At 40.0% G+C, this 27,929-nt stretch overlaps 1 protein-coding gene across 3 annotated transcripts in view; it reads left to right on the forward strand.

Moving 5' to 3' along the window:
- NCKAP5 (NCK associated protein 5) overlaps positions 1–27,929 on the forward strand; it is a 404,131-nt gene that overhangs the window by 281,621 nt on the left and 94,581 nt on the right. For all 3 annotated transcript variants that reach the window (XM_075430787.1, XM_075430785.1, XM_075430786.1), the window contains 2 exons: positions 20,067–20,135; positions 26,274–26,312. In XM_075430787.1, coding sequence (XP_075286902.1) covers positions 20,067–20,135; positions 26,274–26,312 — 108 coding nt within the window. The remainder of the gene's footprint in view (positions 1–20,066; positions 20,136–26,273; positions 26,313–27,929) is intronic.

Raw genomic sequence — 27,929 nt, forward strand, 5'->3', positions numbered from 1 at the left:
TGGTGATAGTATTGGCAAACTGTTTTAGCTTCCCAATAATCAAGTGAATTTTAAATTAAAACCAAACAAGTACTCTCAAGCTGAATGTATTCTGTAATCTGTTGATACTTGAACTGTTCTACTGTAGGTCTTCAGTGGCTCAGTTGGTCCTAGTCTTTGAGATGCGTGTCTTATGGCTGCTATCTGTTTCTCCTTGCCTTTGTGCTCTGGGGTGCTTTCCTCTTTGCCATCTGTCCTCACCCACTCCTGCTGCAGTCTTGAGATGCACCTCCTTCCCAGATGTTTGTACCCTCCATCCTGCCAGGTCATAGAATCATAGAATGCTATTGGATTGAGAGGGACCTTTGAAGGCTGTCTAGTTCAACCCCCTGGCAATGAGCAGGGACATCTTCAACTTGATCAGGTTCCTCAGAGTCCCATCCAATCTGACCTTGAATCTTTCCAGGGATGGGGCATCTACAGCCTCTCTGGGCAACCTGTGCCAGTGTTTCACCACCCTCACTGTAAAAAATTTCTTCCTTATATCCAGTCTAAATCTACCATCTTGTCCTGTCGCAACAGGCCCTGCTAAAAAGTTTGTCCCCTTTTTTCTTACAGGCACCCATTAAGTACTGAAAGGCCTCAAGAAGGTCTCCCCACAGCCTTCCCTTCTCCGGGCTGAACAGCCCCAACTCTCTGAGCCTTTCCTCACAGCAGAGGGGTTCCAGCCCTCGGATCATTTTTGTGGCCTCCTCTGGCCCTGCTCCAACAGGTCCATGTCTGTCCTGTGCTAAGGGCTCCAGAGCTGGATGGAGGACTCCCGGTGGGGTCTCACCAGAGCAGAGCAGAGGGCCAGAATCCCCCCCTCGCCCTGCTGGCCATGCTGCTTTGGATGCAGCCCAGGATATGGTTGGCTTGCTGGGCTACGAGTGTATGTTGTTGATTCCTGTCCAGCTTTTCATCCCCCAGTACCCCCAAGTCCTTCTTTGCAGGGCTGCTCTCCACCTCTTCATCCTCCAGCCTGTATTGATAGCGGGTGTTGCCCTGACCCAGGTGCAGGACCTTGCACTTGGCCTTGTTGAACCTCATGAGGTTCATGTGGGCCCACTTCTGGAGTTTGTCCAGGTCCCTCTGGATGGCATTCCATCCCTCAGGCGTGTCAATCGTGCCACTCAACTTGGTGTCCTCATTCCCTCCTGCTGTTCAGAGCTTTCACTGTGGCTTTTCCATCCATCCTACATGTTGCCCACAAGTGCATGAAGCTACATTCTCTGTAGCTGGCACAGACACTGAATAGCTTTTGGTGGTCGATGCACCTTATTAGTTGTGATGTTGATAAAAATAATATCTTCTTATAGAAGATGAAGACTAATAGAAAACTCTTCTGGGCAGAGTTAAATTCAGTTAGTATATGATGAGTATTGAAGAGAAGGTGATGTACTTCTTGCGGACACGTAAAATGTTGAGGATCTAAAAGGATTTTCTTTTTTTCTCTCTCCTTTTACACTTTTCTTTGTAAGCCAGACAAAATTCATAGCAAATTCTTTTTTTGGCGTGCAAAAATCAACATGATCTAATACAGATATGAATTTACTCAGGGCTGTTGAAAATAGCTCTGCCCACTAGATGTAGGAAGAGCTGTTCAAGTTTGCGCTGGTTTTCATTCCTCTAACCACTTGCTGCTGTTTTTAGAGAGAGACCGCTGATTGACTGTTCCATCAAACAGTTCCATCTGAAGTGGGAGAGTGCCTTGATATCAGTAAGTCTGTACATGAAGTCATTGCCTCTGTGACTGGTGGAAGAGGCGTGGAGGAGGCCATTCATATCTGCATTTTTGTGACTATTCAGTTCAATGAAAGCTTAAAATACTTAGTTTCTAAAATCAACCGTGGTGCCTCCTGGGAATTTTAGTCTGAATAACAGATAGTATTGTTTTATTTTCTATCTAAGTTTAAGGGGGAAAAAAGGGTGTTGACTTGCATCTCCTATGAAGCACAGCAGTGGTTCAGAAGTTAAATGTTTTGAGTCACAACATACAAAGCTTCTGAGTTTCTGGCAGACATTGAAAAGGTAAAAACTTTCAGACTGACTCTCTGCTTTCTACTATGAGATACCCACAAAGCAGTAATCTGTTGAAATTTGCTAATTCAGCGAACTGCACAACAGAATATGCTCCGACTAGTGTTCCTATGCTGTTCCATTTTAAAATTGCATTTAATTGTTGTAAATGTGACATCATAGAGTCATAGAATCATAGGATGGAAAAGACCTCTAAGATCATCAAGTCCAACCATCCACCCAACAACACCATGCCTACTAAACCATCACGTAATACCCCATCAACTACTTGTCTAATGGGAGTTTTTGCTGCCTATCTGCCTGTTTCTCCTTTAGCCTACTCATACAATCAATTTAAGTTTTACTAAAAGTTACTAGCTTTCTACCATCAGATACCTCATGCACCAGTACAGGCTTGGGGTGGACCTGCTGGAGAGCAGCTCTGCAGAGAGGGACCTGGGCATCCTGGTGGACGACAGGTTAACCATGAGCCAGCAGTGTGCCCTGGATGCCAAGAAAGCCAATGGGATCCTCGGGTGCATCAAGAAGAGTGTGGCCAGCAGGACGAGGGAGGTTCTCCTTCCCCTCTACACTGCCCTGGTGAGGCCTCATCTAGAGTACTGTGCCCAGTTCTGGGCTCCCCAGTTCAAGAAAGATGAGGAGCTACTGGAGAGAGTCCATTGGAGGGCTATGAGGATGGTGAGGGGACTGGAACATCTCCCCTACGAGGAGAGGTTGAGGGAACTGGGCTTGTTCAGCCTGAAGAAGAGAAGGCTGAGAGGGGACCTAATATATGCTTACAAATATCTGCAGGGTGGGGGTCAGGAGGATGGGGCCAAGCTCTTTTCAGTGGTGCCCAGTGACAGGCAAGGGGCAATGGGCACAAACTGAGGCACAGGAAGTTCCGTCTGAACATGAGGAAGAACTTCTTCCCTCTGAGGGTGACGGAGCACTGGAACAGGCTGCCCAGGGAGGTTGTGGAGTCTCCTTCTCTGGAGATATTCAAGACCCGCCTGGACGAGGTCCTGTGCAGCCTGCTGTAGGTGACCCTGCTTGGGCAGGAGGGTTGGACTAGATGATCCCCAGAGGTCCCTTCCAACCCCTACTATTCTGTGATTCTGTGATTCTTACCACACACATCAGTCTATCCAAGTGAGCTACAAGGCACATTGGAAAGGCGGAGTGAGTAATGCTGTTCCTGGTTTGTACCTTCTCAAGTTAGAATGACAGAAAATATCTTTTTCCAGGGCAGTGAATCAAACATCTTGGTGGAAGAAACATTTCTTATGTGCAGTTTTTAATTTACATTAATATTTCAGTCAGGATACTGTTTAAAAGATCCTTTAGTTTGCCTATAGTGTTGATTTTTTGCCTAAATTGTGATGCATGCAGTTGTGAAAATTGTAGGTAAACTGTAGGATCCTGATGATAATACATTGAGCTCTGGAATTTTTACAAAAAAAGAAGGAGAACATAGATAAGCATTTAATGCCCATTGTAGCACAACCAAATGTAACTAGCATGTATTTATTGTAAAAGCAGATTACAAATTTAGTTCTTTGTATGCTATTCCAAATTCCAGTACAATGGCTCTTTGGTACTTGCTTGGCTGACATAACAGACGCTCTTTAAATAGTTCAAAGTATTGAATATGGCTACAAGAATAGTGATTTGGTGCCAGAAGGTCTGAGAAAGAGGTGTGGTCAGTGAAGAAAAGGTAAGTCACAGAAGTCAAGGAAAATCGTCTTGGTTTTATTAAACCTGTCAGATTTTCTCTACTGAAATAAATGTTAACCGTGTTCTGCAAAGAGTCCTTGCTAGGTTGCAGTGAAGGAATCTGAGATTTCAGTTTGACTTTTATAATTTAAATAATGATAGCTTTTCAGTGCCCTTCTCTCCAGGTATAGCGCCTTCTTGCACATAATCAGCAGATAATGTAACCTACCTTTTTTAGCAATCAGGCATGTGGTACAATTGAAAATTCACTCTCCACGCTGAATGAAATGAGATTTTCCAACACGATGTTATAGATCTAGGTGACTGTGTTTATCCCAACACATCTATCATTTCAGAGAGCAAGACTCAGTAGTTTTTTTAAATAGTTTCTATCAGGTATGTGCTCCAGGCTTCTACACAAGCACTTTCCGTGAGCCGTCTCATTGCTCACAGTGGCACTTCCTTCAGAGGAAAGATTCTGTGTGACAGAGATTTTAGAATCACGCCTTACATTTTTAATTTGCATACTAATGCATGCAGTTTGGCTGACAGTGATGACAGTTGTGTAGTTCATAAACTAAACAAATAGCTGCAGTTCACGTCAAGCTAATATTATTAAGAAAATCCCGGTGTTCTGTGGACGTTCTCCACTGGCTGCATAGGAAATCCCAATTAGTTTACCTCAGCTGTTAGAGCTGAATCCCTTACAACTATTACATAGCAAAATAATTTCTCTCTTTTCATTTCTCTTTACTGGCCTTGGAAAAGGATGAAATGGTAATGAGGTCTGCATGGTGATGCACTTTTTCATAATTCGATAGTGATTTCCTTTTTGTTTGTCAGGTAGAACTACAGAATTGGAGATGAGAGCTGGGATTCTGGGCAGGTACAGTTATGCTCATGTTGCTAGAATTACTGGACCTGTGCTAACTCTTAGCATGTAAGGGTCTTGGCTCTTGTGTTGGCCATGTGTTTAAGTACACGTGTGAAATCTATGTACTTAATATACACATGAAATTCAATATTCACTGCCTTTATTATGCAGCCGCTTTAATAGTCCACAGCAGAAAATACTCAAACGATTATTTTTAAGTCTGCTTAATCTGTCATGGTGACAAGCACAGATTTTAAGATTAGTTATAAATATATAAAGAGAGTAGATAAATCAAATGTGGAATAGTCTGGCTTCAGTCCATTATACATGACTGATTTTCACTGATGGTTCCGTAGATACCTGATTACTCACTAACTATTTATTTAATTTCAGTGTATCATCAAAACAGCTATATGTGAGTACAGTATTACGTTATATGCATGGACATGTATACATGCATACGTACATGCTTTAATGTGCATGTGCCTGGTTAAGATCTGCAGTACTTTTAAATAACAGGTAGAAAGAGAGGTTTGTTTTTTCATGAGGACAATCTTTTTCTTCCCCTGAAGTGTGTGAGCTATATGTTTTCACAAATTGCCCATCCCTTCTACTTGCAAGTTGCATTTCCCCATGCAGGGTCAGGGAGATCCTCCGCTGTGTTTCTTCTCGGACTGAGCACCTTTCCTCTGCTTCCCCCACCAAACAGCTAAACCAGGGGCTCTGCCCTAGGACAGCCCGTGCTGCCCTTCAGCAGTGTGCGGTTGTCACCTTCCCGTGGAGACCAAGAACTGCCATCTGATCTTTTTGACGTGTGAGCCCACGTTTCCTGTGCAGGTGGAGAAATGATTGGATTGCCTGGCAGGGCTCTGCAGGGGCATCTGGGCTGTACGGCGCGGAATGCCGTCTAGAGGGCAGAGGGTCTTCCCTTCCCGCAGGAATACCTGTGGTATCTGCTGGCCTTCCATCACATGTCGTGACAGCGCTTGTTCGTCTTTGTGTTTCATGCATTTTCCTGTCCCTCCCCTGGTTAATGTGTACTCATACAAGTTTGCTTCTTGAGACCTTTCAGACATGTGCCAGAGAAAAGCCTGTTGCCTCTTTTTTGATAATTTCCTTCAGCCCTGTATTGCATTTGATGTCATTGTATTTTAACTGCTGTTACCAGTAATGACATCTGTAATATTCTTTTACTTAAATAAGCAATGGGCATTCTTTCTAACCTTAAATCTGATCTGCATCATCACAAAACCAATTTTGCCAGACGTTATAGTGTCTCCCCAGTGCCCTGCAGAGATAGCAGTTCCATACATACATACATTAATTTGATTAAATTAAGGTAGGATGAGTGAAACAGAGAAAGAGACCATGTTACAAGCTATATAAAAATATATTCTGTTTATATAGTGTCCTGCCATGCAAGATTGTTCAGGTAGCAGAAGAAGTGTAGCTGCATGGCATAGTTTTCATTTGCACTAATTAACTTTTCTTGAAAACCTATTCGCCTCAGTAGAACAGTGCGTTAGCAACCTGAGCCAGCTTTAGGGAACTGCTTGGTGCGCTGTTGACGTAACTTCACTGCTAAGGAAACAGCTTGTGTCTTCCTCTTGGTGCGGCAGAATACTTTTTTTTCCATTCCAGTGGTGGTGGTCTTTGTAGTCTTTTTATTAAATATTTTGGCCTTCACAGTGACCCCAGGGTAACTTTTCAGAATTTTACCCAATTAGACAGGTAAAAACAAGTATTCTTAGTTCATTGTAAAAAAGAACTTGCTAGTGTTAGGCAAAACCTGTATTTTTCACAGAGAAATTGAATCGAGGTGAGAGATGAGAACTGCTCATGTTTTTAAGCAACTGATTTGCCCTGTTAGTGACCTCTTCCAGGCAGGAATATTTCCCAACTGCAGGCCAATCTGGCAAAGCAGTAATGTGATCAATCGTAGGTCTGTATTACATTGCATAGTATTTCATACATTGATCTATTTTTGTTCTTTTCTCCACATTTTCCCTTTAAGCCAATCGATTAGTCCCTGATACTGCTCTTGAAGAGCAGCTCGGAATAAGATAACAGCCACATTTCCTCATGCTTGATAGGAGCGTTAGTGTATCTGGCTATCAAATTTGGACGCGTGAAGGTGGGTGCAGTTCCTGTGGCTGCACTTCAGTTGTGCTTATTTATGTGTGATGCGAATTTGGCTCATTCTGTAGATCAGAGCTGGGCTCTTGGGCTGCTGCTGCGGCGCTTTTCATGCCTGAGCTTCTTACTGGAACACCACTGAATCCCATCAGCTTTGGCTTAATGTGTGTTCTGTATGAGACTGTTACTGTCTTCCAAAGCTTTTTTTTTTAAGAACCTCTACAGTTTGCTGCATTCTCCCAAAGCATGTAGTCTAACGCTTTGCTTGGACCTCCTGGGGATGTAGTTTACCAACAAATTGAAGTACAAAGAACAAAATCTGAGATAAATTTTATATGCTGAAGAGCAAGGTTAAGTAAATAGTTGGAAAGTATTTAGTATTGCATTGTAACATTTAATAATATATAACTAAAACAGAATTTAATTTCCAGGTAGTGGGTTTTAATGTACATGTTTCTGTAGTTTCATATTTTCTATTTTCATAAAGTACAAAGCTGTAAAATTATCCAAGTAAAAAACTGCCTGTGGCATATCTCTGTTTTATGTAGGAAAAAGCCTTCCCAACAGGCCTACCTTTTACTTTGGTGTTATGGGATATGTTCTTGTCTTGGCAGTTGACTTCTTTAGGTCTATCACTATTAATTTAGGATCTGAAGATAGCCTGTTACATGTCTACCTTAGCAAGCAGTGCAGCGCCACAGGAGCAGGTCCTCAGAGCCAAGCTGTTGGTGCTAAGGACCTGGCATCCACTCTGTGTACATTGTGGGGGGTTTCTTTTGGCTGAGGTCTGGTTAAGCCCAGCAGCAGTTGGAGTTAGTTCTCTTCCAATTTCATGTAAAAGAAACCCAGTGTCTTGGCTCCAAGGCCACATTGGGGTGTGAATTGTAGCCTGGTCAGTGCAATGAGCGGAAAAATCACTTGAGAAGGACACTCACTGCTCATCCAAGGCAAAAAGCCGATGTGGATGCACCTGGTGTCAGCAAGCAGAGTAGGAGACATTCCCTATGATTAGTTGGGATAACATTCAGGTACTGCCACATCAGACAGTTTCTGAGGGATCCTCATCCCTCTCCATCCATCCTCTCTGAAGTGAACACAGTCTGCAGGGCAGAAAAAACCAGACCCAACTCCAAACTGTTGAAGCTTTTTAAAGGACAGAATTTGGAGTCTGGGTTGTTTTTTCTGTGCAAAATACAATAACTTTCCAAACTCACTATTCTACTCTAAAAAGATTAAAAATAAAACGAATCAAAACAGTGCAGAATTCAACCCACTGTGCATTGCAGTGTGGAGTGAGGGGGGTTGTTTGCTACTTACTGTGCCTGTAAAGACAAAAGGGAAAAATGTTCAAAGAGTTCAGGAGAAGGAAGGTGAAGTTTGCGAGTTGTATTTCAGTTAGCAAGAAATGAACAGTAATATTGTGATTCAGTTATTAGAAGTTAGCTGTCAGCTACAGAACAATTGCTGCACATTACCTGGCGTTTGATCCTGTTCGTAGTGCAGTGCACCAGCACCTGTTCTGCTTCGCTTTGCCTCGCAACTCCTGAGCTGGAAGGGAGAGAAATCACTGAAGCCATCAAAAGAAATTCATTCTGAAATACCTGGGGCAGTTGACTTATGGGTGACTTCTGATGAAGAAAGTGAAATTGCAGGAAACATTGCCTTCAGAAATAGCCCCATGCTTCCATGTAGTTAAAAACGGAGAAACTTGTTATAAATTTATGTTATGAATTGTGAAACAGTTGACGTTAATAGCTTATTGCAGTGTAAACCTTTAAACTTCATGTCTTTAAAGGAACAGAGTAAAATGGTTCATCACAGGAGAAGGAAAATAATGTATTTTATATTTTATTATGTTTAAAAATATTTAGTGACATTATCAATTATAACATCATGTAATACTTTAAATATATGGCATAGTATAGCAATGAAAAGTCATTCTTTTTCTCAGAATTCAAATAAAAATATGCTCAAGGGAGATTTTTAAAAAGCAGAAGCAGTTGTGTATTTTTATCCATTTCATAAAAGTCATACGTTTCGTTGGAGGAAAAAAAAATTACATTTTCCCACTTAAAGAATCATTGGATAACAGGGAACTGATATGACTTTCCCATTACACAGCCAGTGAATGTGACATTTAAGCGTATGGGATCAGTGTTTACCAGGCTGTCAGTTTAAATCACTTTATTTCATAATTATTTTTGTTTGAACTAAATGAAGAAACTTAGGATAAATAATTGAGAAAAAAATATTTCTTGATAAAAATCCAGCATCCGCTCTCTCTGAAGACAGAGCAAAACATCTATTGTCTCATCTTCCAGTGAGGGCCAAAACAACTGGTTATGGGAGACAATTCACAGTGTCGTTCATTAAACATGACAAGACGCACAGGGACAAAAGCAGGAATGCTTTAAAGTTTTGAATCTTCTCTTTCTGTCCTCAAGCCCAAGCACACTCAATTGCTCAGTTTCCCAGGGGAGGGGAGTGGGTGAGTGGGGAGGAGTTTGGTGTGGGTGTTCCTTGAAGGTAGTGCCAAATTTAGCTCCAAATTTGAGCTGTTTACTATCATTTAATAACAGCCCTTCAGTTCAGGTGCATGGAGCAGCCTAGAAGTACCCCTTATGGGATTAGGGCCATTTTTTGCATTGACCTATGAAATTATATTTCATGTTCATTCCAATGATATTGGAAAAAATATATAAAAACCACTTTAAAGGAGAAGAGCTGGTCCTGACAGCTCGATGCAATTTCTTAAAAGTCAAAAAAATTTTCCTGTATAGACATATATGTAATCCTTGGCTTCCTGGTACTGAATGTCAAGGTTTTCTACTTAATTCCATTGACTGTAATTTTTAATTTATCTTAGTTTTTAAACAAAAATAAGTCACAATTTTTTAAATTAATTAGATTCTAAAATTACATTCTATTCCTGACTTGAATATTTTAGTGTGACCTGCCAGAATTTGAAAAGGTAAATTAAATTTGCTAAAAGGAATAGCTAAATTCTTGAATGCCAGCTTCTGAAGAAAATGAGCTTAAGGCCTTTGTGGTTTATTCCTGTACTTAGATGTTCAGATGTGTCCTGTAAAGACAAACTGTTTGTCTCTTGGGCTGCTTTTTCCATCCCCACTTCCCAACACCGTGAATCAACAGCAGTATTGCCTGTTATTACTATCAACATCTCAGCTAGACAAGTGGGGAAAAATAAGAAATGGGTTCTGTTAGAATAAAGTTGCCGAAAGATTAATTTTTATACATAGACCTGAAATGCTGTATGGTTTTCAAACTCTGTATTAGATTATCCTTGAAGTCGAGTACACTACTCGGGAAGGTGTGGGGAACGGAATCACAGAAAGTAGAAAGCTGTCACTGTGTCAGTAACCTCATGGTCAAAATTGCAAAGATTTGAAGGTCAGCTCATTTGAAGGAAATTCTAAGGTTCCTTTCTTATTGCTTGAAAAAGTGTCCTGAAATCTAAAATCTGAATTAAAAAAAAACCAAAAAACAAAAAAAACCCACCTTTTTTGTGACTAAGCAAGTGATTTTTTTAAAAAGTAGTTGCCATATGTATCCTTTCAGAAGGGCCCAAAGCCAGGGAGTGTTTGTACTGGTTTCAGTGTCACTTTTAAATTTGATCGAAATCTTCTGCAAAATGTTTCCTTTCAAATCAAAGCAAATATTTTCTTTGAAAATGGCTGCACTGGAAGTTTTTTTATCAAGCTTTAGCATCGAATGTATAGAGAATCAATAGTTTTCAACTAATCTTCACTAATTTCAAAGAATTACTATTTCAAAGAATTAGAACTTTCCCTGAAGAATTTGGCCTTTTTGCTAGAAAAATTAAAACAAATGCAGCTGACAAAATGTGACATAATTCTTACGAGTTTTCAAAGCAAAGATATTTACATATGTGTTAAATACAAGTTGATACTAAACACAGAATGCCCTATAAGATTAATCAGGTCCACGCTGCTTGCCTTTATCTGCTTGCGTTAATTGTAAGAATCTTAGTTTCACTTACAATGCCAGGATCTCATACTTCTTTCATGGACCGGGGATTTTATTTTTAGTTCTTTGATAGAGGAAATAACTGCCTGTTACTATTACATGGGGAAGCACAGTAAGTCTGTCAGAGTCAGATACTCTAGGTTCTTAAGGGAGAACAGTTCCATAAGGGAACAAATCACTTAAAACAAGAGGAAAAAAAAAAGAAGAAGAAGGAGCAGCTGCCTCTGGTTCACAGTTTGCAGGGGGAAGGAGCGCTGAGTGTAAATACTGGAAAAGGAGAAAATAAACAAATTTCACACAGTGTTCCTTGCACAAACGTTCAGTCGTATGTCTTACATTTGTGTGGTGGCATCGTGTCCGGGTGCGCACTTCCAGGGAGATGCCCTGCGCTGTCAGAGTGGCAGCACTTTGGGGAAAGGGCCATGGGGCTCAGCGTTCCTCCTCCTGAGGCTGCCCAAGCCGGCGTTGCTGTGTGATGGGACTGGCGGCACGTAGCTTCGTGGGTTGGCCGGACTGTGAGCGAGAGGGCTTTCGCTTGTCTGTCGTTTTACCCCTCGTTAATAGCAGCCGCTTCTGGTTTGGCACCCTAGGCGTGTTGTTGATGGAAGGTGAGCGCCTTGGTCCCTGTGCAGAGTGGTGCCTCGCACTGAGGCACGTGGCTCAGCCCGTTCTGCCGAGGATGAATGGTAAATAACAGGAGTCCTGCTGGGTCTTCTGGTTTGCCAGGCTCGTACTGCTCTGCTGTATCAAGTGTATGTGCATGGTGTAGACCAGGATGTGTAGTATGTATGTCTTCAGCTTCAGGAAACAGGCATAGCTTTATGCTGCGTGTCTCTGCTTGTTTAGATCTCTTTTAATCCTCATCCTCAAAAAATGTTTTATGTGTGATCATTTGGAGGAATTTTTTGGGGAAAAAAGTGCAGTCCTTCATAATTTTAACCTATTTGTTCAAAGGCCTGTATCGATAGTGCTTTACCTGTGGATATATTGTAAGTCTATTATATTCTCTGTAAATAATGGTACAATTTGCTGTTTTCTGCAATTTGCATGCAGGTAAAGGTACAAAGCTGTTACTGATACATCTCTTAGTAGCCTAGTAATTTATTTACTGGAACACAAGCCTGGGCTTATAATGCAGTCTGTTTTGCTAGATCTGTTCCTAGCCTTCTCTCTATAATGTCAACTCCAGGCATTTCTGTGGTGTCAGAGGGGAAAACGTTGAAGGTTTTAAAGGCTCGTCATTCTTAACTGCTTTAGAGTTAACCAAAATAAAAAAGACAAATATTACCGTTCTTGAACCAGCTAAAAATTTCCAGCCTCTACTTCTGAAACAAAAAAAAAGTAAAGGTAGTCCACAGAGGAGTTTCCAGGAATATGAGGTTTACTTTTAGTCGTTTTTAGAGACAGTCTCATCAGTTGTATATGAATTTATTTCATTTGGTTTTGGTCTGTTTGGTTCAACTCCTGAAGTTCATATGTTTATCCAATATAAGTAGATTTGAAGGATTAAATTCTAGTTATCCCCTTCTTTCAAAAAGGAGGCTTCATCATTTAGGTCGAACACCCGTTGTTTCTGCTGGTGGGAACTGGGAAACACTCGACAGACAGGCAAAGAGCTCTGTGGTTATGAGCCCTGTCCGGGACCCTGGGTGGGAGTCTCTCCCTGCGATCTTTTGCAAATCTGCAGATGAGCAAGCAAATTCTGTTTTCTGATCTCTGGCAGCATGAAATCGATACCATTTTTAAAGCTGTTACATAATTTCTGGTGTAAATTCATGTTTAAATACATGAGTCAGCTCATTGATAATTGGTAAAACATCATATACAGCTGCACTGACCTGGGGCTGCTTTTTGTTAGGAACATTTAAACCCAAATTTTTATGTAATCTTAAGTGATTACTTTCTGATGTTGGATAAGTATCCTCTGATTTCTGACATACATTAGACGAAGAAGGTTATACTGCTCTCTGTGAGGCTAAAACTCCATTTTATTAGTAGCACAGCTATAGCATAGCACGGCCTGTGAGATAGACTGCTTTTGAGATCTGTTGGTGGCTTGTTCTAATGTCACTATGGTTTTGTGTCAGTAAAGAGCTTAAAAATGCATTCTTGAAATTTTGAATTGCAAGAATGATCCCTACCGGTACTGCCCAGTAAGGTTTAATGTGGCCTTTATATAGACAGAATTATAACTAACACTTGTATGGTTCTGTATTTTATTTAACATCACATATGTGTTGCTTGCATGCCATGTTTTACCTGAACGTGAATCGAACAGGGGCTGAGTATTTCAGATAAAGTGTGTCAAATGTTTTAAGTGTGGTTAAAGAGAACAGGCCATTTTATCATGCTAAAAAAAAAATCGGAAAATGGTGCAACTGAGAAGGCTAAGGGCCCATGTGTTTTGAGGCAAGGATGAGAAGCCTGGCTGTCATCATATCACTAATTTTTCCTTTTGGGGGATTTTCTCCCATCTCCATGAGGCAGAAGAAATAATGAAGACTAGGAGACATTTGGAAAAGCATTCAGTGATACTTTGTTGAGTGTTGGTCCGCTGAATTCACTGCTTACTTCATCAGTACCTAGCATCCTCCAGTCCCAGTTACGTCCTGCGGGTGGGAGACGAGGGAGCAGAGCCGTAGCACGTGGGCTGCAGTTCAGCAGGGAGATGCTCCGTGGTTGCTCCAGTGTTGCTCTGTTGTGGAAAGCGTAAACCAGGAGATGGAAACATCCGAATGTTGGCAGGCAGGTCATGAGGTGCAGTTCCCATTTTACTCCTAGCAAAGAGCTGTGTAGAGCAATATGAAAGACACTTGAAAGTGGACAGTGGCAAAGCTTTTGTAGTGCTAGAGTTAATTTAAGCCTTTTGTTGATATAATTATGTTGATTTAAAACTAGAAATGTAATTGTCAGTACTTCTAATCAGCATAACTATACTGTTAAACTTGGACAATTTCTTGGGTTAGTCTTTCAAAGGACAAATTTTCTGTGTAATGGGGACAAAATAATACAAAGCGTTTCCTGCGACCACAGGTATGGAGATGGTTCTTCCTAGAATGGCAGCTTACTAGAAAAATGCCATAAGGATCTAAGGAAAGATTACAACAACCTTACTTCTTACCTTACCAACAACAGGCTTTGACCTAGGTTTTAACCTCTCACGTGCACTGTATGAAGCTGTGACCACAAAATTATACAAAATCAAAGGCTGCAGATAGGAAGAAAATTGCTGAGCACGTTTGAAGTGCTTGGACGGCTATTAATACACTGCACAGGGCATGACAAATGAGTGTCTGTGTAAATCAATAAAGCTTTCTATAAACGGACAAATGGTTTAGCATGAATAACAAAGAAGTGCACATGGTAACCGGTATTGTAGCATTCTGTCAGGGATTTTAAAGTTCACTGTCATAATTTTGTTCTTCTTGACCTTTATTGATGATACCTTCAAGTGTGTTGAGCTGCTAACTTGACATACAACCTTTAGACCTTCATCTCCTGCCCATGGCAGGGGGGTTGGACTACATGAGCTTTAAAGGTCCCATCCGACCCAAACCATTCTATGATTCTACAAGCTCCCTTTCCTTTAGTGCAAAATAAACACTACTCTTCTCTTTCTTCTTTCTTTCTCTCCTCATCCTTTTGTTTTGTCTCAACTCTACAGTGGTTGAGTAAGGAAAAAGTTTTGTATGTGCTTCTCGTTTATTCGTGCCTTCTAGAAGAAAATTCAGTGGTTTAATTCATGTCATTGTGGTTATAAAAATGTAGAGGATCTTCTGTTGAAGACTTCCTAATATGTACATGAAATAATTCTTCACTTAAAGACCTCAGTAGACCAAATACATCCTAATTCATAATGCATTGGAACCTGCTAGCTAGATAACAAAATGTTGTTCCTGTTCTCTTAACTTAATAAATCAAGGCAAAGAAAAGGTAAAGTTTAAACTTCTTGAAAAACACTTTAGGGACTTAAATCCAAATCTTATTTCCAAACATGATTTAAGCACTTCAGTTTGCTCTTTCAAGAAGCACACAGAAATGGCTTTTGCAGGATGTGAAGTGAAAGTTGCCCTCTCAAGTGCTGCTTAGAGAGGCAAGTCTGGAGGAGACGTGGACGTATCATGACATTCTCAGACATGAGAATGTGTCCACCACTTCTACCAAACACAGGTAAATGTTGAAAAAAGTGTAGTTAGTAGACAATCCTTAACCTGTTATAATAATCCTCTCTAAAATTGTTTAAAGGAAGAGGAGAGAATGAAATCAACCTAAATGTCTGTATCAGTGTAAGAGTATATTTATCAAGTGTGTATTTATTTCATCTGTTTGGAGTCTGGGGCTGTTATTTAGCTGAAAGGTACCATGTTCTGTCAGTGTAGGTGAGGACTGAACCCCCAAAAATGTCTCAGATTTGACACAGTGAGACTGGTGGGAGAACTTGTGCTTTGACCATGTTAACCCAGAAAAAAAGACTGTGTGAGCTGGGAAGGAGCAGAGCAGGTTTTGGCTCAGAGCCTACTGATAGTGAATACTTCTTGGGAGACAACAATTCCCTCTGTTTTGGGGCAGGGAGGTGAGGGGCTTATATTCATTTTTTTCCTGTAGTGTCTTTTGTTGTTCATGAACAAAAAAGTAAATGTGACCACGTGAAGGATGTATTTGAGATGCTTTTTAGACTGCAGGTGAAGATGCATTTTCACAAGAGTTTAAAATTTAGGTGGCTGTGCTGCCTGCATAGGTGCTTCTTTTGTTTGGTGTTAAGGGTATCCTAAAGCTAATTATCATGACCATTACAGAAATTTTTGAAGAGTTGTAATTAATTGTCCTGACTTTCCTGATCCAGTATATAACACTTTTATAGACATATGAAAAAGGCTAAGGCTGCCGTCTGTCTCCTTGTTTCTTTTGTGGCATAATGAATAGCAAGTCATTGTGAACCAAGGAACTTCCTCTTAACCCAAAGGAATTTTAATTAAACATTGTGTAATGTGGAAACAAATATGATTTATTTCTTTGCACCTGACTTGCGTCTACATTCATGGGAAATAAATGGCAGGTTCTTACTGATTTCAGCAGGAGCAGGACAGGGCCTCAGTGCATCAGGTGTGTCGCCTGTCTGTTACTGGCCTTGGACGGAACAGTGCAAACTGCTGCCCCGCAGGAGAAAATACAGAGTGTTCGTCAACATCTGTGGAGGGCAGAGAGAAAGCCCTTAGCTGACCTAAAGATAATCTTCATCATTATGACTAGGGCTGTGTTTTCCACCCTGAGACAGGGATTAAAATCAGAGTTGACGAAGTCTCTCACAATGGCTGTATCTTAGCAAGGGTATCAATACAGAGCAACCTCTGTTTTATAAAGAGCAGTCTGAAGTTTTCACTTTCAAATTGATTTTCCATAGACTCAGTCTCACAATTCAGAACAAAGTTGTCTCTAATTAAGGCAGTTGAAGGCTGCTTAGCGTTATCCAAGTCATGACTGAAATCTTTTTATTTTTCCAATGTTTGGAAATACTCTTGTGCAAGATGCTTCCTTCCAGTTCAGAACGAGGAAGTACCTCTGTTCGGACATTTTGGGATCCTTGAATCTGTGATGATCCAAAAGCAACACGTAGTGTTTCATTTGATGGTAAGTTATGCCACAGTTACTTTTGGCTGGCTGAATGATGCTGGTCTTTGAGAGCTGACCCCCCCAAGAGAACCCACGCTTGCCTGGAAGCGCTGGTGGCAGGCGCCGAGTGTCGCTTGTCTGCAGCAGTTTGCTGGGCTGCCTGACTTTTAGTGTTCGTGAGGCTGAGGGGCAGAGATGGTTTATTTCTACGGGTAACATAAAATACGCATAAATTCCTACAGGACAGCTATACCTAAAACTAGAAATCACTATAGAAATCAGTTGGTATCAAAGAGCGCACTGTTCTCAGTAATCTGGCTGTCCTCTTCCCTAGTCCCCTGCTAGGTTATGTGCGGGAGAAGTGGCTGCATTAGGGGTCAGTACTTCTCTACCACTGCCTCTGGGTGCTTGCAAGTGCTCAATAGCTTTCATGCTGTGAGAATTGTAAGGCTTCTTATTGCGGCTTAGCCTAGTGTAAGTATGGCCTGAAAATAAAAATGAAAATAAAATGTAATAGTGGTGTCCTCCAAGGAGACCTACTTTGCTTAACTGGCAAAAGATGCATAGAATATGCAATACTGGAGGCAGGCAGATCCCTCTGAGCAAAAATTGAGCAGATTTATAAGAACATCAAAACCCAGTGGTTTCTGTTAAATAAATGAAGGTTTGTATTAGGAGGCATGGTTCTGAGACCACAAGTGCAATTACAAATTTTCCAAATGAATACTTTTCGGGGAATGAGGATTATTACCAAGTATTCAGTTGCAATACCAAGTGATTTAGTATATCAAGTGCTGGTTTTCCCATGTTGTGGGAAATGGCACAGGATCTTAGGAAAAGTCAGTCAAGTGTTCCCTTCTAGTCCAGTCCTCATTACAAAAATGCCAAAATGAATAGGCATGTTCTGCTCAGCAATCAAGAAGCACAGAAGTCAAGCTAATGTTGACTGCATTACATCCTTTCACTACACTTTTGAACCCAGTGGTGTGAAAAAGGGGGTTATTATACAGATGTTTCCACTGTGGCTTGATAAGAGGGGAAATGTAGCATTTATTTATAATACTGTCAAGTTCAGATTTCCTAATTTTGGTAGCCTGTTTGTAAAGGAATAGCTCACTGAAATCAGAGATTCAGCTAACAGATCCAAGAAGACTTAGCTTCCATTTTACAGCCTCAAAGCATTCAAAAACAATGGAGTAAGAGAAATAAGGAGAGCATGCCGGGTATTTTGTATAGTACAACTATGTGCTGGAAATCTTTTCGGCATCTCTATATGGAAGCAGTCGGCCTTAGCTATTTTAGGATAACTTCATACAATATATTTTTATTGTAGTGAACATGGTAAATAAAAACTCAAAAAATTAAACCCATAGGTATACCAACATGCATGAGTTAAAGGTTGTGCAGGCTAATGCATTAATGATTGCTTCAAAACAGTAAGAAGAGAAGGCTTTGGCTCTGGGGAGACCTTCTTGCAGCCTTTCAGTGCTCAAAGGGGGCTTGTAAGAAAGATGGGGACAGGCTTTTTAGCAGGGCCTGTTGGGACAGGACAGGGGGTAATGGCTTTAAACTAATAGAGGGAAGATTTAGACTGGATGTAAGGAAGATATTTTTTACAATGAGGGTGCTGAAACCCTGGCACAGGTTGCCCAGAGAGGTGGTCGATGCCCCATTCCTGGGAGCGTTCAAGGTGAGGTTGGACGGAGCTCTGGGCAACCTGATTGAGTTGAAGATGTCCCTGCTCATTGCAGGGAGGTTGGACTAGATGGCCTTTAAAGGTCCCTTCCAACCCAAAGTATTCTATGATAAGAATTTATTTAGGATCGCATTTTATGGTGATACTCATTGAGAAAACATCTGAAAATCTTTAACTCATAGAAATACATTTTTATGTATCAGTCATCTCTTTATTTTTATCAATCAATCTGAAAGAATGTGTCTATAAAAGCAAACTGGTAACTGTATATGATAGCCTCTTCGGTATGGAGGACTATTTACCCTCCAGCTTCTGATTTCTTACTGCTGCTTTTGCTTTTGTGGCTTCTCCTTCTGCTTTGCTGCTTTCTTCTGCATCTGTACTTTTTGCTGCCTCATCTCTCAGTGCTCTCTGCAGGATCACCCATAGACTTTTTATAGCCATATGTTGAATCCGTTGGTAGGTGACATTGGGAAAATATGATGCAGAGCGTTTTACCACCTTTGCTGGCTTTGATTGTACCCTCAAGATAAAGCACGGATTCGATACAATTATTTAGACTTGTAAATAAGTAAACTCTATATGCCCTTGTTTCTTACCTCCCTTTTATTCTTTACTCTCTTTCAGTATGTTGGATAATTATGTATGTTTACTTTTTCTTCCTAATCTTATTTTTAGGATTTAGCTGAATTTGAAATTGTTGTTAATGTATCCATTTATTGGACTTTGGGATTTTCATTTTAATGAATCATTGACTTTTCTTCGCAAGGAAGAGAGAACTGTGCATCTTTCCATAGGATCTTTCTATACAGTACATTACATTAATTTTTTCTCTAAAATTACAGATGTTAACTATATTTATGATTGTTGTTTTGTATAACCACAATTCTTCTGAAACAGCATTTGTTTAACATTTATAGGTTGACAGAAGGTTAAAGTAAAGAAAGTAATGTAAATTGTATAACAGTTGTAAATATGTGAATGCATTGATTTTGGTGTTATGGTTATGTGATGTGAAGTTACGCATGAGAGGCAGAGAGGTTTCTAGAGCCAGTTTTAACTCATAGATTTTTATATATTGTTTTATTTTCTTAGTCTTTAAGAGAAAACTAGTTGAAATTTGCTCTAATGCAACTGTATACAGCACACTAGAGATTTTCCTTTTCCAGTACTGAAAGAATTCCTAAAGTCATAATGTAGAGAAAGATACATTGATTCACTGTAATTTACGTACCAGATTGTGCCAGTTTGAAGTTTGCACTATGCAAGAATATGACTGTAATGGAATTTAAAGATAGATGAAAGGCAGTACTATACAGGAAACTTTATCATATTTAAGCCGGTGCATGTGAGGGAAAAATTTTCTGACTGTAAGAATGTGTTTAGATGTAGTAAAATACCTCCCTCACTCTTGAAATGATAGGAATTGTTTTTTAAGTAAAGACTAATAAATTTATCTGGTTCAGTTATGGGGTGTAATTCACCAGTTAGCTATAGTATGACCAGTGCATCTGAAGGTACCCATTGCAGAAACCAGGCTTATGAAGAGCTGCCACAGTTAAAAGCTTATGGAAGATTGCTGTTTGTTTCCTTTCGACAGTAGCTGCCTCTGTTTGCTTCCAAGTGGTTTTCACAGATAGCACGTTCACTCTGAACAGAAAAGAGGGAGGAAGAAAAGATACACCAACATCTTCTATAGTGTTTCATTGCCACCTCTGTGGCAGCTGACAAGATGAGGCCGTGGGCATACTTGGAATACCTGCTTTGATATTGTTCTAAATTGTAATGCATGGTGTGAATAATCTTGTAAACGACTGTCATTTCTGTTTTTGCTCAAAATAGCAACTTACAGCAAAATAAATTGTGCTTTTTATTCTGGATCTTGAAGAAGTACACAAAGTAAGCACCCTGAGAATTTTTATGAATTGTCATGTAGTACAAGATACCCTTTGATTAATTTACATATTTATTTATTCTGTTTTACTGTAGGCAGAGAATTCAGCGCTGGCCCTGGAAAATGAAAGTCAGAGAGAACAATATGAAAGATGTCTTGATGAGGTAATGTAGATAAAAAGGTTGTTCTTACCTGGTACTATAATTAAATGAATAGAAATGAATCTCTCCCTCTTTTTTAAAGGTTGACATTGTTCTGCAATTTTCTAGTATTACCTCATTCTAATTAATTCCAAGAACATGTGTCTGGCAGTCATAGATACTGTTCTTCATGACCTCTGCTGTAAATCCTGTTTTGACCACATCTCTTCAGTGAAAAGTTGATATCCCTGTGACCAGTATTTGGAACTGGTTTGATTTCATTAGGAGGAGAAAATAATACTTTGCCTGTTAGGTTCTGTGTACTCCTCTGTGGAGTGAAACAGAGGTGGCAGTGGCTTCTTCCGTCAAAAATCCCCCAGCATTCCTGTGTAATATATTCTGTAACCAGGGAATCTAGTCTCTCAGTTCCCTCTTAGGGTTACATGCGCAGCTTGTTATGCTGGGTTTTTTCTAGCTGTTCTCTCACTTCTGCTACATAGCTCAGCTTCTGATTAGACCTTTCAGTTACAGCTACAATATAATTCACCCATCAGTTACCGTCTGAGCACTCCAGCAACGCGTACCGGTCCAGAGATGTCGAGTATCTCCTATTGTGTGCAGCTTTCTCCATATATATACCGGTGCTTACTTGTTCCTCCCATTTATCCTGAAGTAAGACTCTTCAGCACACACAAGAGCTTAAAATACTTTGAAGACTTTTAGTAGCTTCAGGAGTTACTTAGTAGAAATCATTTACCTGTTCCATAATAAGAATGTGTAGTAACGTAAGTAGTTAAGCAACATGCAAACAAAACAAAACAAAAACTACGCCAGCATCTCAGCTGTACCTTTGAGAAAAGAGTGCATGAGTGTGCAAACTGTATATAGCAGATGACAGTTCATGTCTTCATACCAGCTTTTTAAATTTTTAATCGGCATTTGCTGAAGTATTACTGGCATGAGTGACACAGCTCTGGTACAAGAAGCCTCCTGCTTAGTGCAGATTTTCATCAGCAAATCCACGCTTTTGCCACTATAGCACATTTTATCAGGGAGCTGGAGTAAAAGGCTTGCAGATACACTTTCCCGCTAGGTTACGCTCTGTCTTTTCTGTGGCACTGGGATGCAGGCAGAGCCTTGGTCTGCACTGGCCTGAGTCACTCCATTCAGTGCACACTTGAAGGGTATTTGGATATCTTGGTGATAAGAATGAAATTACCATGTAATTACTAACTTTAGTTTAAATTACTGAGCTTAACTTCACATTATTTTCCAGTTGTCTAGGACAAAATCTGCCTACATAATTGATTTTGGAAATGAGGAAAGAAGCATTATTTTCCACTCCAGCACAACATTGCCTTCAGATTATAAGGACAGAAGATACGTTTTTATTGTTTTTGCAGTACCATGATGGTTTTCTGATCCAGGGTTGTGTGTTTTACACGCTGTTGCAGTTTAGCGAGCAAATAACTAGATTGAACTATGCTCTAAACTTTATGATCTTCGACATTACATTGGCTGTTTCCAGTTCTTCCATATTATCACAGCTGTATCAGTCTTCTCCCACTGTGGCAACTTGTTCAGGAGAAAATGCTTCTCATCACCTGTGTTTTTGTGCTTCCCTGCTTTATTTTTTGTTTGCTCATCTTCTTCATTTTTTTATCTTCTGTTTTGTGTGCAGTGACCTCTCTTGTCCTTCCCCATGGCTTGGTATCGCTTTTTTCTTCTCCTGTGCCTTTCAGCCCCCACAGTGCTTTGGCAGTGGCACTGTAACCAGCATTGTTTTAGCTGACACGAACTTGGACCTAATCCTTTCTGATCACTGAGGTGAAGAAGTTGTTGCCTTTGACTCAGGCAACAAAACCATAGTTAATAATTGGCAGGAGTCCCAGGCTAGCACCCATCTGAGCACATTCCCTTGGTGGAGCTTCACAAGAAGTCACACATTCTCACCCTACTTCACTATAGTAACAATAAAGAGAATAGGAGATAAGACATAAATGTAATTAGTGAATAACCGAATCAATGATTGCGAGAACCTTCACTTCCAACCAGGGTCTTCTGAGGATGTGTTGTATGTGGCAAAGTCCTTTCCAAACAGGGATTCTTACTGGAGATCTTAAGAAAATAAAATGCTTTCCATAAATATTTTTAAGAAGATAAAAAAAAAATCTTCCACTTGAAAATTTCTTTCCTTTAAGACTTTTAAGTCTGATATTTCCTCTGTTCGTAACTCACCTTACACCAATCCCACTGCCTGAAGGTGAAAACCCCTTCAGACCTTCCCTAGTTTGGGCTTCAGGACGTCTTCAGCAGTTTTTAGGAGCAGATGTATCTTCTACAGCTATGTATCCATTTTGTCCCAGGGAGATCTGTTGGATTTAAAGGGAGGAACAGAAATGTTCATCAGAACATGAGGCAGTCATCACACACCCAAACCTGAGACAGTTAAGCCTGCCACCAAAATATTTGAGTGCTACAACCATTGTTTTAATTTTGCCTCTGAAGTCCAATTAGTTATGAGTGTATTGAACTTCTCCTGGGCTGATTCACAAGGAGTGCTTACCTCCAAAGCTAATACGTAGCCATTCTGGCTGGTTACATGTTTAGGATGCTTGACAGTCCCTTGAGGTAATGAAAGTTGGGAACATCATTTGATATGCTGCCATCTCTCACTGATCATTGAGCATCCTTAAATTACAGCTTCTCTCCCCTGGGCACAGGCAAACTCTGCTCAGGGCACTCAAGCATCATTTAATCTGACCACCCTGCCAATAGTGTCCCTGCTTGGTCCCTCAAGCCTCTACAGCAGTGTGCTAAGGACACTTGCTATGCATAGTGTGCTTTCTGCTGAGGTCTTGGTGGCCATTAAGCTGCGTTTGAAGGTAGTAAAAATAACCCCCATGATTTTTCTATGTGTGAGAAAAGATAGAAGAGCTGAGTTTTTAAAGCTATGCCTGCCAGTATTTTCTTTCATTTTTCTTTTTTTATCAACTATTTTACATAGTTTTTTTCATTCATGAAAAGTCCCGTATTTAATATGGTATGAATGTTTGCACCTCGGACTTAAAAAAAGCATGCTCTGTGATCATTTTTATGGTATAATTCAGTGAAACTCAAATGTTCATAGAGATGAAATCTGAAAGGAATACAGGTCAAGCTGAATGGAGTCCTTTATGAATTTTAAGAAATATTCACTGGATTTTTAAAGTAATTGTTTATCTCTGAAATGTACATGTAAAAAACATTAGCACAGTATTTGGAAGAAGGTGTCATTGAAACGTTCCAGTACTTGATAAATAAGAAAAGAGATCATTTAATTCCAGAAATACTCCATAAATGTATCTTACTATCTGAAATTTAATGCAAAACCCAGGATTATCTTCTTGCACCTTTGGGGTTTGGGGTTAACATGCTCAATCCTAGTTTCCTATCCAGGAATTCAGCTGTCGGTTTGTTGGTAAGTGGTAATGTCATGTTTATTCACATCACTGTGCCAGCTGAGATTTCTGTCAAGCTTCACCATATTTACATGCGGGAAATGGTGCAACTTCAGGCAGATGATATTTTTGCTGGTGTTTTAACAATTGGCTAATCAAAAATACGAAATTGTCTTTAAAAGGCATTCTATTTTTAAAATTTGAATAAAACAGAAGACCTTTCATTTTAGTACACTTGAAATGTCTCAGTGCATATGAAACCATACTTTAAAGGCAGCTGTGTAAAATCTCAGTACTTGTTAAAGGTCTAGTAAATGTTACACTAGGGTCTCTTTTCTCTGATTCATTCTTATATAGCTTTTCTGTTAAGACCACTTTATAAGATCTAAATGTAAACATAATTGTATAAGGTAAAAGAGAAGCTGGATCTTTTATCTCTTTTCTTGCAATCCACAAAAGGAAACCTCACCTCAAGATCTTGGCTATTAAGTTCAAAGGAAAAGCAGGCAGTGTGAAGGCAAGCGGTGTCATCTGCTACATAATAGCCGACTAAGGAACTGGCCATCTCCATTCTATTCCTTGTTTCACCTTGATTAACTGCATGAATCACAGGTCAAGTCATTTTACAGCCTGCTTTTTACTGGGATCGAGCTGAAGTTCTGCCTCATGTTGGTGGGAATTTCACATATTCTGCATCTCAGAAGGCAGTCCCTCTGCCTTCAGTGGTCTTGGTGTCCTCTGGTTTTGGTAGTGGTGACTGTCAGTCTTGTAGTGCTGGCTTATGTTGTTCATATCTGTGTTGTCTCTTGACACTTATAAGTAAACATGAAGCAGATCTGCTAGCTTAGTAGTTTATTTCCATCCCATCTGGACACTAGCGCTGCTGTAGGAGTGGAATGGCAACCTCATTTGAAATGCAAAAGTTTGGAAATGATTCCACTTACTGACTGCTAAATTAATTTTAGTAACTGCAGAACATTTTACTGAAGGCTTCCCACCTCTGTTCCTTGCTGAAAACCAAGAATACAGACCTGAAAATCTTTGAATGGTAATAACAACACAGTTTGCCAAGTTGCTAGATACTAGAATAAAATAACCTCATTTTGTAAAGAAACTAGTTACATGTCTCTCTTACTGAGATCTATGGGAGCTATGGATCACTGGCAGGTACTTTCATTTAGATACCTAACTTCACAAGCTCGAAGTTGGAAAATTTGTCACATACGCATCGTCAAGTTCAGTTTTTTCCCATTTGGAAGATTATGCCATTTACACTCCTCTGTGCGACATATAAAGCTGTAGTGGTAATTTTGTAGGCTATTCCATTGTGAGTGACTTGTACACACTTCAAAGAACCTTTTTGTTCTTCCTTGGTAAAGTGACTCCATGTCAGAAAGTAAAGAAATAATGTATTCAGTATGGTTTGTTCAATTTTCAGGTAGAGCAAACAGACGTTAAAAGTGCACGCCAGAAGGAACACTGTCGGATGTAGATCCTGAAAGCCTATAGGGCAAGGCACATGGTTTTTCAAAACTGTAACATATTTACTTCTGTGTGTTATAACTGTTCTAATATTAGTCTGTATCTTCTGTTAAATCATGTCTAGAGCTGTTTTATGTGACCGTTGTTCCACAGGCTGCCTTAAGTTAGGGACCAGTTAGGAGAAAAAAATTGATACTAGACAATTTTATGAGAGTATGAATCAAATAATCCAGCAGAACTGGATTATTTACAGAAATGAGTTAGCTTCAGCTCTTTCCTCACAACTCAGTTCACATCTATGGCTTGGGTTTTTTCTTTCATTTGCCATGAGTAAGAAGAATCAATGCAGATTTGGTGATAGATGCATATGTTTTACTGTAATTTGTGAAAGCCAAAACCGAGCCAGAAATCATAACTACTGTTTCGTATTGCACAGAGTGAGATCTCTAGTTGCTCTGCCTAAATGCAAGAGCAAAAATACAGGCAAACACACTGCGTGACAGCATATGCATATATAGTTTTAAATTTCATCAGAAATGTAACATAGAAGTTAGACATCATCAACAGAAAATCTTATCTCAGTCCCTCTTTCTGCCCCTATGCCCGCTGGTCAGTATAAATTAGAAAGGATGTATAAAATAAATAACTTCAAAAATTCCCTGTTGAATGTATAGTTCCACTAATCAATGGTGTGTAATCTCATTCAAGTCAATTATGCTATGTGGTGTGAATGCCTTCCAGCCACGTTTTGATGACAGTAGATACTTTAATTTTCTGTGGCACTTTATGGTTTCTGCTTGTCATGATAGATGTACCATTTTGTCAATATTGAATCAAGAAACAATTAAACTTCATGAAAACATTCAGGACTCCATCCTTGGTTGGCAGAAATCAGCTCTAGTGAATGCAGTCAATCCATGCTGATGCACACCAGCTGTCTATAAGACACTGAAGTTTTAATCTAGTCCAAAGAAGAGATGACAAAAGTTAACCAAATGTCCATCATATCATAGTGCAGTTGGTACAATACACATTTGCTTATAATGAGGACTAGGAGAGAAGTAGTTAACATGCATTTCGTGTATTCTTACTAGCATTATCTGGTGAAAATACTAGCAAATAATGAAAATACTAGAATTGGTGGTGGTTTTGGATGGAAAGTGAAGTGTAAAGCCACAAAAGAAGATCTTGTTATCCATAAACACACATGATAACATACTTTTGTATTTTTTTATTTCAGGTAGCTAATCAGGTTGTTCAGGCTCTACTTACTCAAAAGGTAAGTTGTGGTTTGAGTATTGTGGTATAACTTAAAGCTTGCAAATGTTCATTTTTCATTTGAAAGATACGTATTCTTATATAGTATACATTTTTTAAACGATGTTCATACATTTAATTACCAAGGTTGCCATGGTTCAGGCCCAAAGTCAAGTTTTTTGTGATGCAAGTGAATAAAAATCTGTGAGCCTGTACATCTTTAAGGCTTGATCATTTAGGACTCATATCCAAATTTTATTGTTTACCTATATTGAGACAACAGCATCTGCAGATCCTAACTCCGGATGGTGATTTTTCCATTCCCTATCCATAACGAGTTATGTTGCTCCCACAGTCCATTGCTGTGGAGCCTAAACCAGGTAAGTTACAGTGCATGTCAGTAGCTGGCACGCTCACTTCACATTCAGTGGAAGAAAAGGCTCCTGGTGTGGGCCTGTGCTTCCCTGGCTAATAAAGAAGGCTCCGTGTATGGAGTGGCGATTCGGGTACTCTACTTGTAGGATGGGGACCAGAGATAGAGAATGTGTATTTTGTCTTTAAAAACCTTTTGATGTCCTCCTGCTTCATTCTCCTGGATAAGCAAGGGAAGTATTGCACAGGCAAAATTCCCGTAGAGTGACTGCAAACCCGTCAGAATGAAAAGATTCAGTACAGCTTCTGTAACGGTCTGTTCTGGATCAGGTCATGTCTGAAGTTTCCGTCCACATGCCGAACGGTTGGATATGAAGTATGGTTGTTTCAGATAGAACCTTATGGGAGGAGTAAGATTAAAAATGAGCTTGCTAAAATGAAGAAGTGATCAGGAAGAAAACTATGATGAAATTAAACAGAGAGAAAAGCAGGGTAATACATGTAAGCAGAAACAATCAGCAACCTAGAGAGGGAAGGGAATAACTGGTAGGACAATGCTACAAAAAAGTGGTCTTTGAGCTGAATGGGATTCAATGATGTCATTTTGTTGAGGAGGGAAAAAAAAAGACAAACAAAATATAAAGTTCTATAATAATAAGCTATGAACCCTTCAATATTCATGAAATGATCCTTTGTGAGATGTAGACCACTTGATGAATGTGGCATTATTAAAATGCTTTGGATCATTTAGCTTCAAAAAGATGAGTCTGAAAAAGACATAAATACAATCTTTTAGTGCAGATAGTGCAAAGAAGAATATAAAGTGTTTTGTCTACACTGAATGACAGGACAAGAAATAACGTTCTTAAAATGCAGTGAGAAACACCAAGTTAAGATAATCAAAAACCTCTGCCACACGCCCAAAAGCTTTCTAGATGCAAATAGCCCAAAGTACTGGAATAGATTTTGAGGACGGGCTCCAAAGCCTCGGTTACGGACATCCTTCAGAACAGCAGAACACCCTTGCGAAGGGGTGGAGCAGGGACCGAGGGTGGCAGCAGGGCAGGCAGGCAGAGCACCAGTGTCAGTGTCAGGCCTGGAGGCAGTGATCAGGGCCAGCCCTGTACTGTGCTGGGCAAGTCCATGGGGAGGAGGCAGGTCCGAGTGAAGCCACACCAGCGGGTCAGGATGCAGCTCCGGGTCAAGGAGGCAGCAGGCTGGGTGCAGGCATAGCTGCAAGGTGGCTGCTGTGCGGCTCAGGTGTGAA

The sequence above is a fragment of the Opisthocomus hoazin genome, chromosome 9, assembly GCF_030867145.1.
Source record: "Opisthocomus hoazin isolate bOpiHoa1 chromosome 9, bOpiHoa1.hap1, whole genome shotgun sequence".
NCBI lineage: Eukaryota > Metazoa > Chordata > Aves > Opisthocomiformes > Opisthocomidae > Opisthocomus > Opisthocomus hoazin.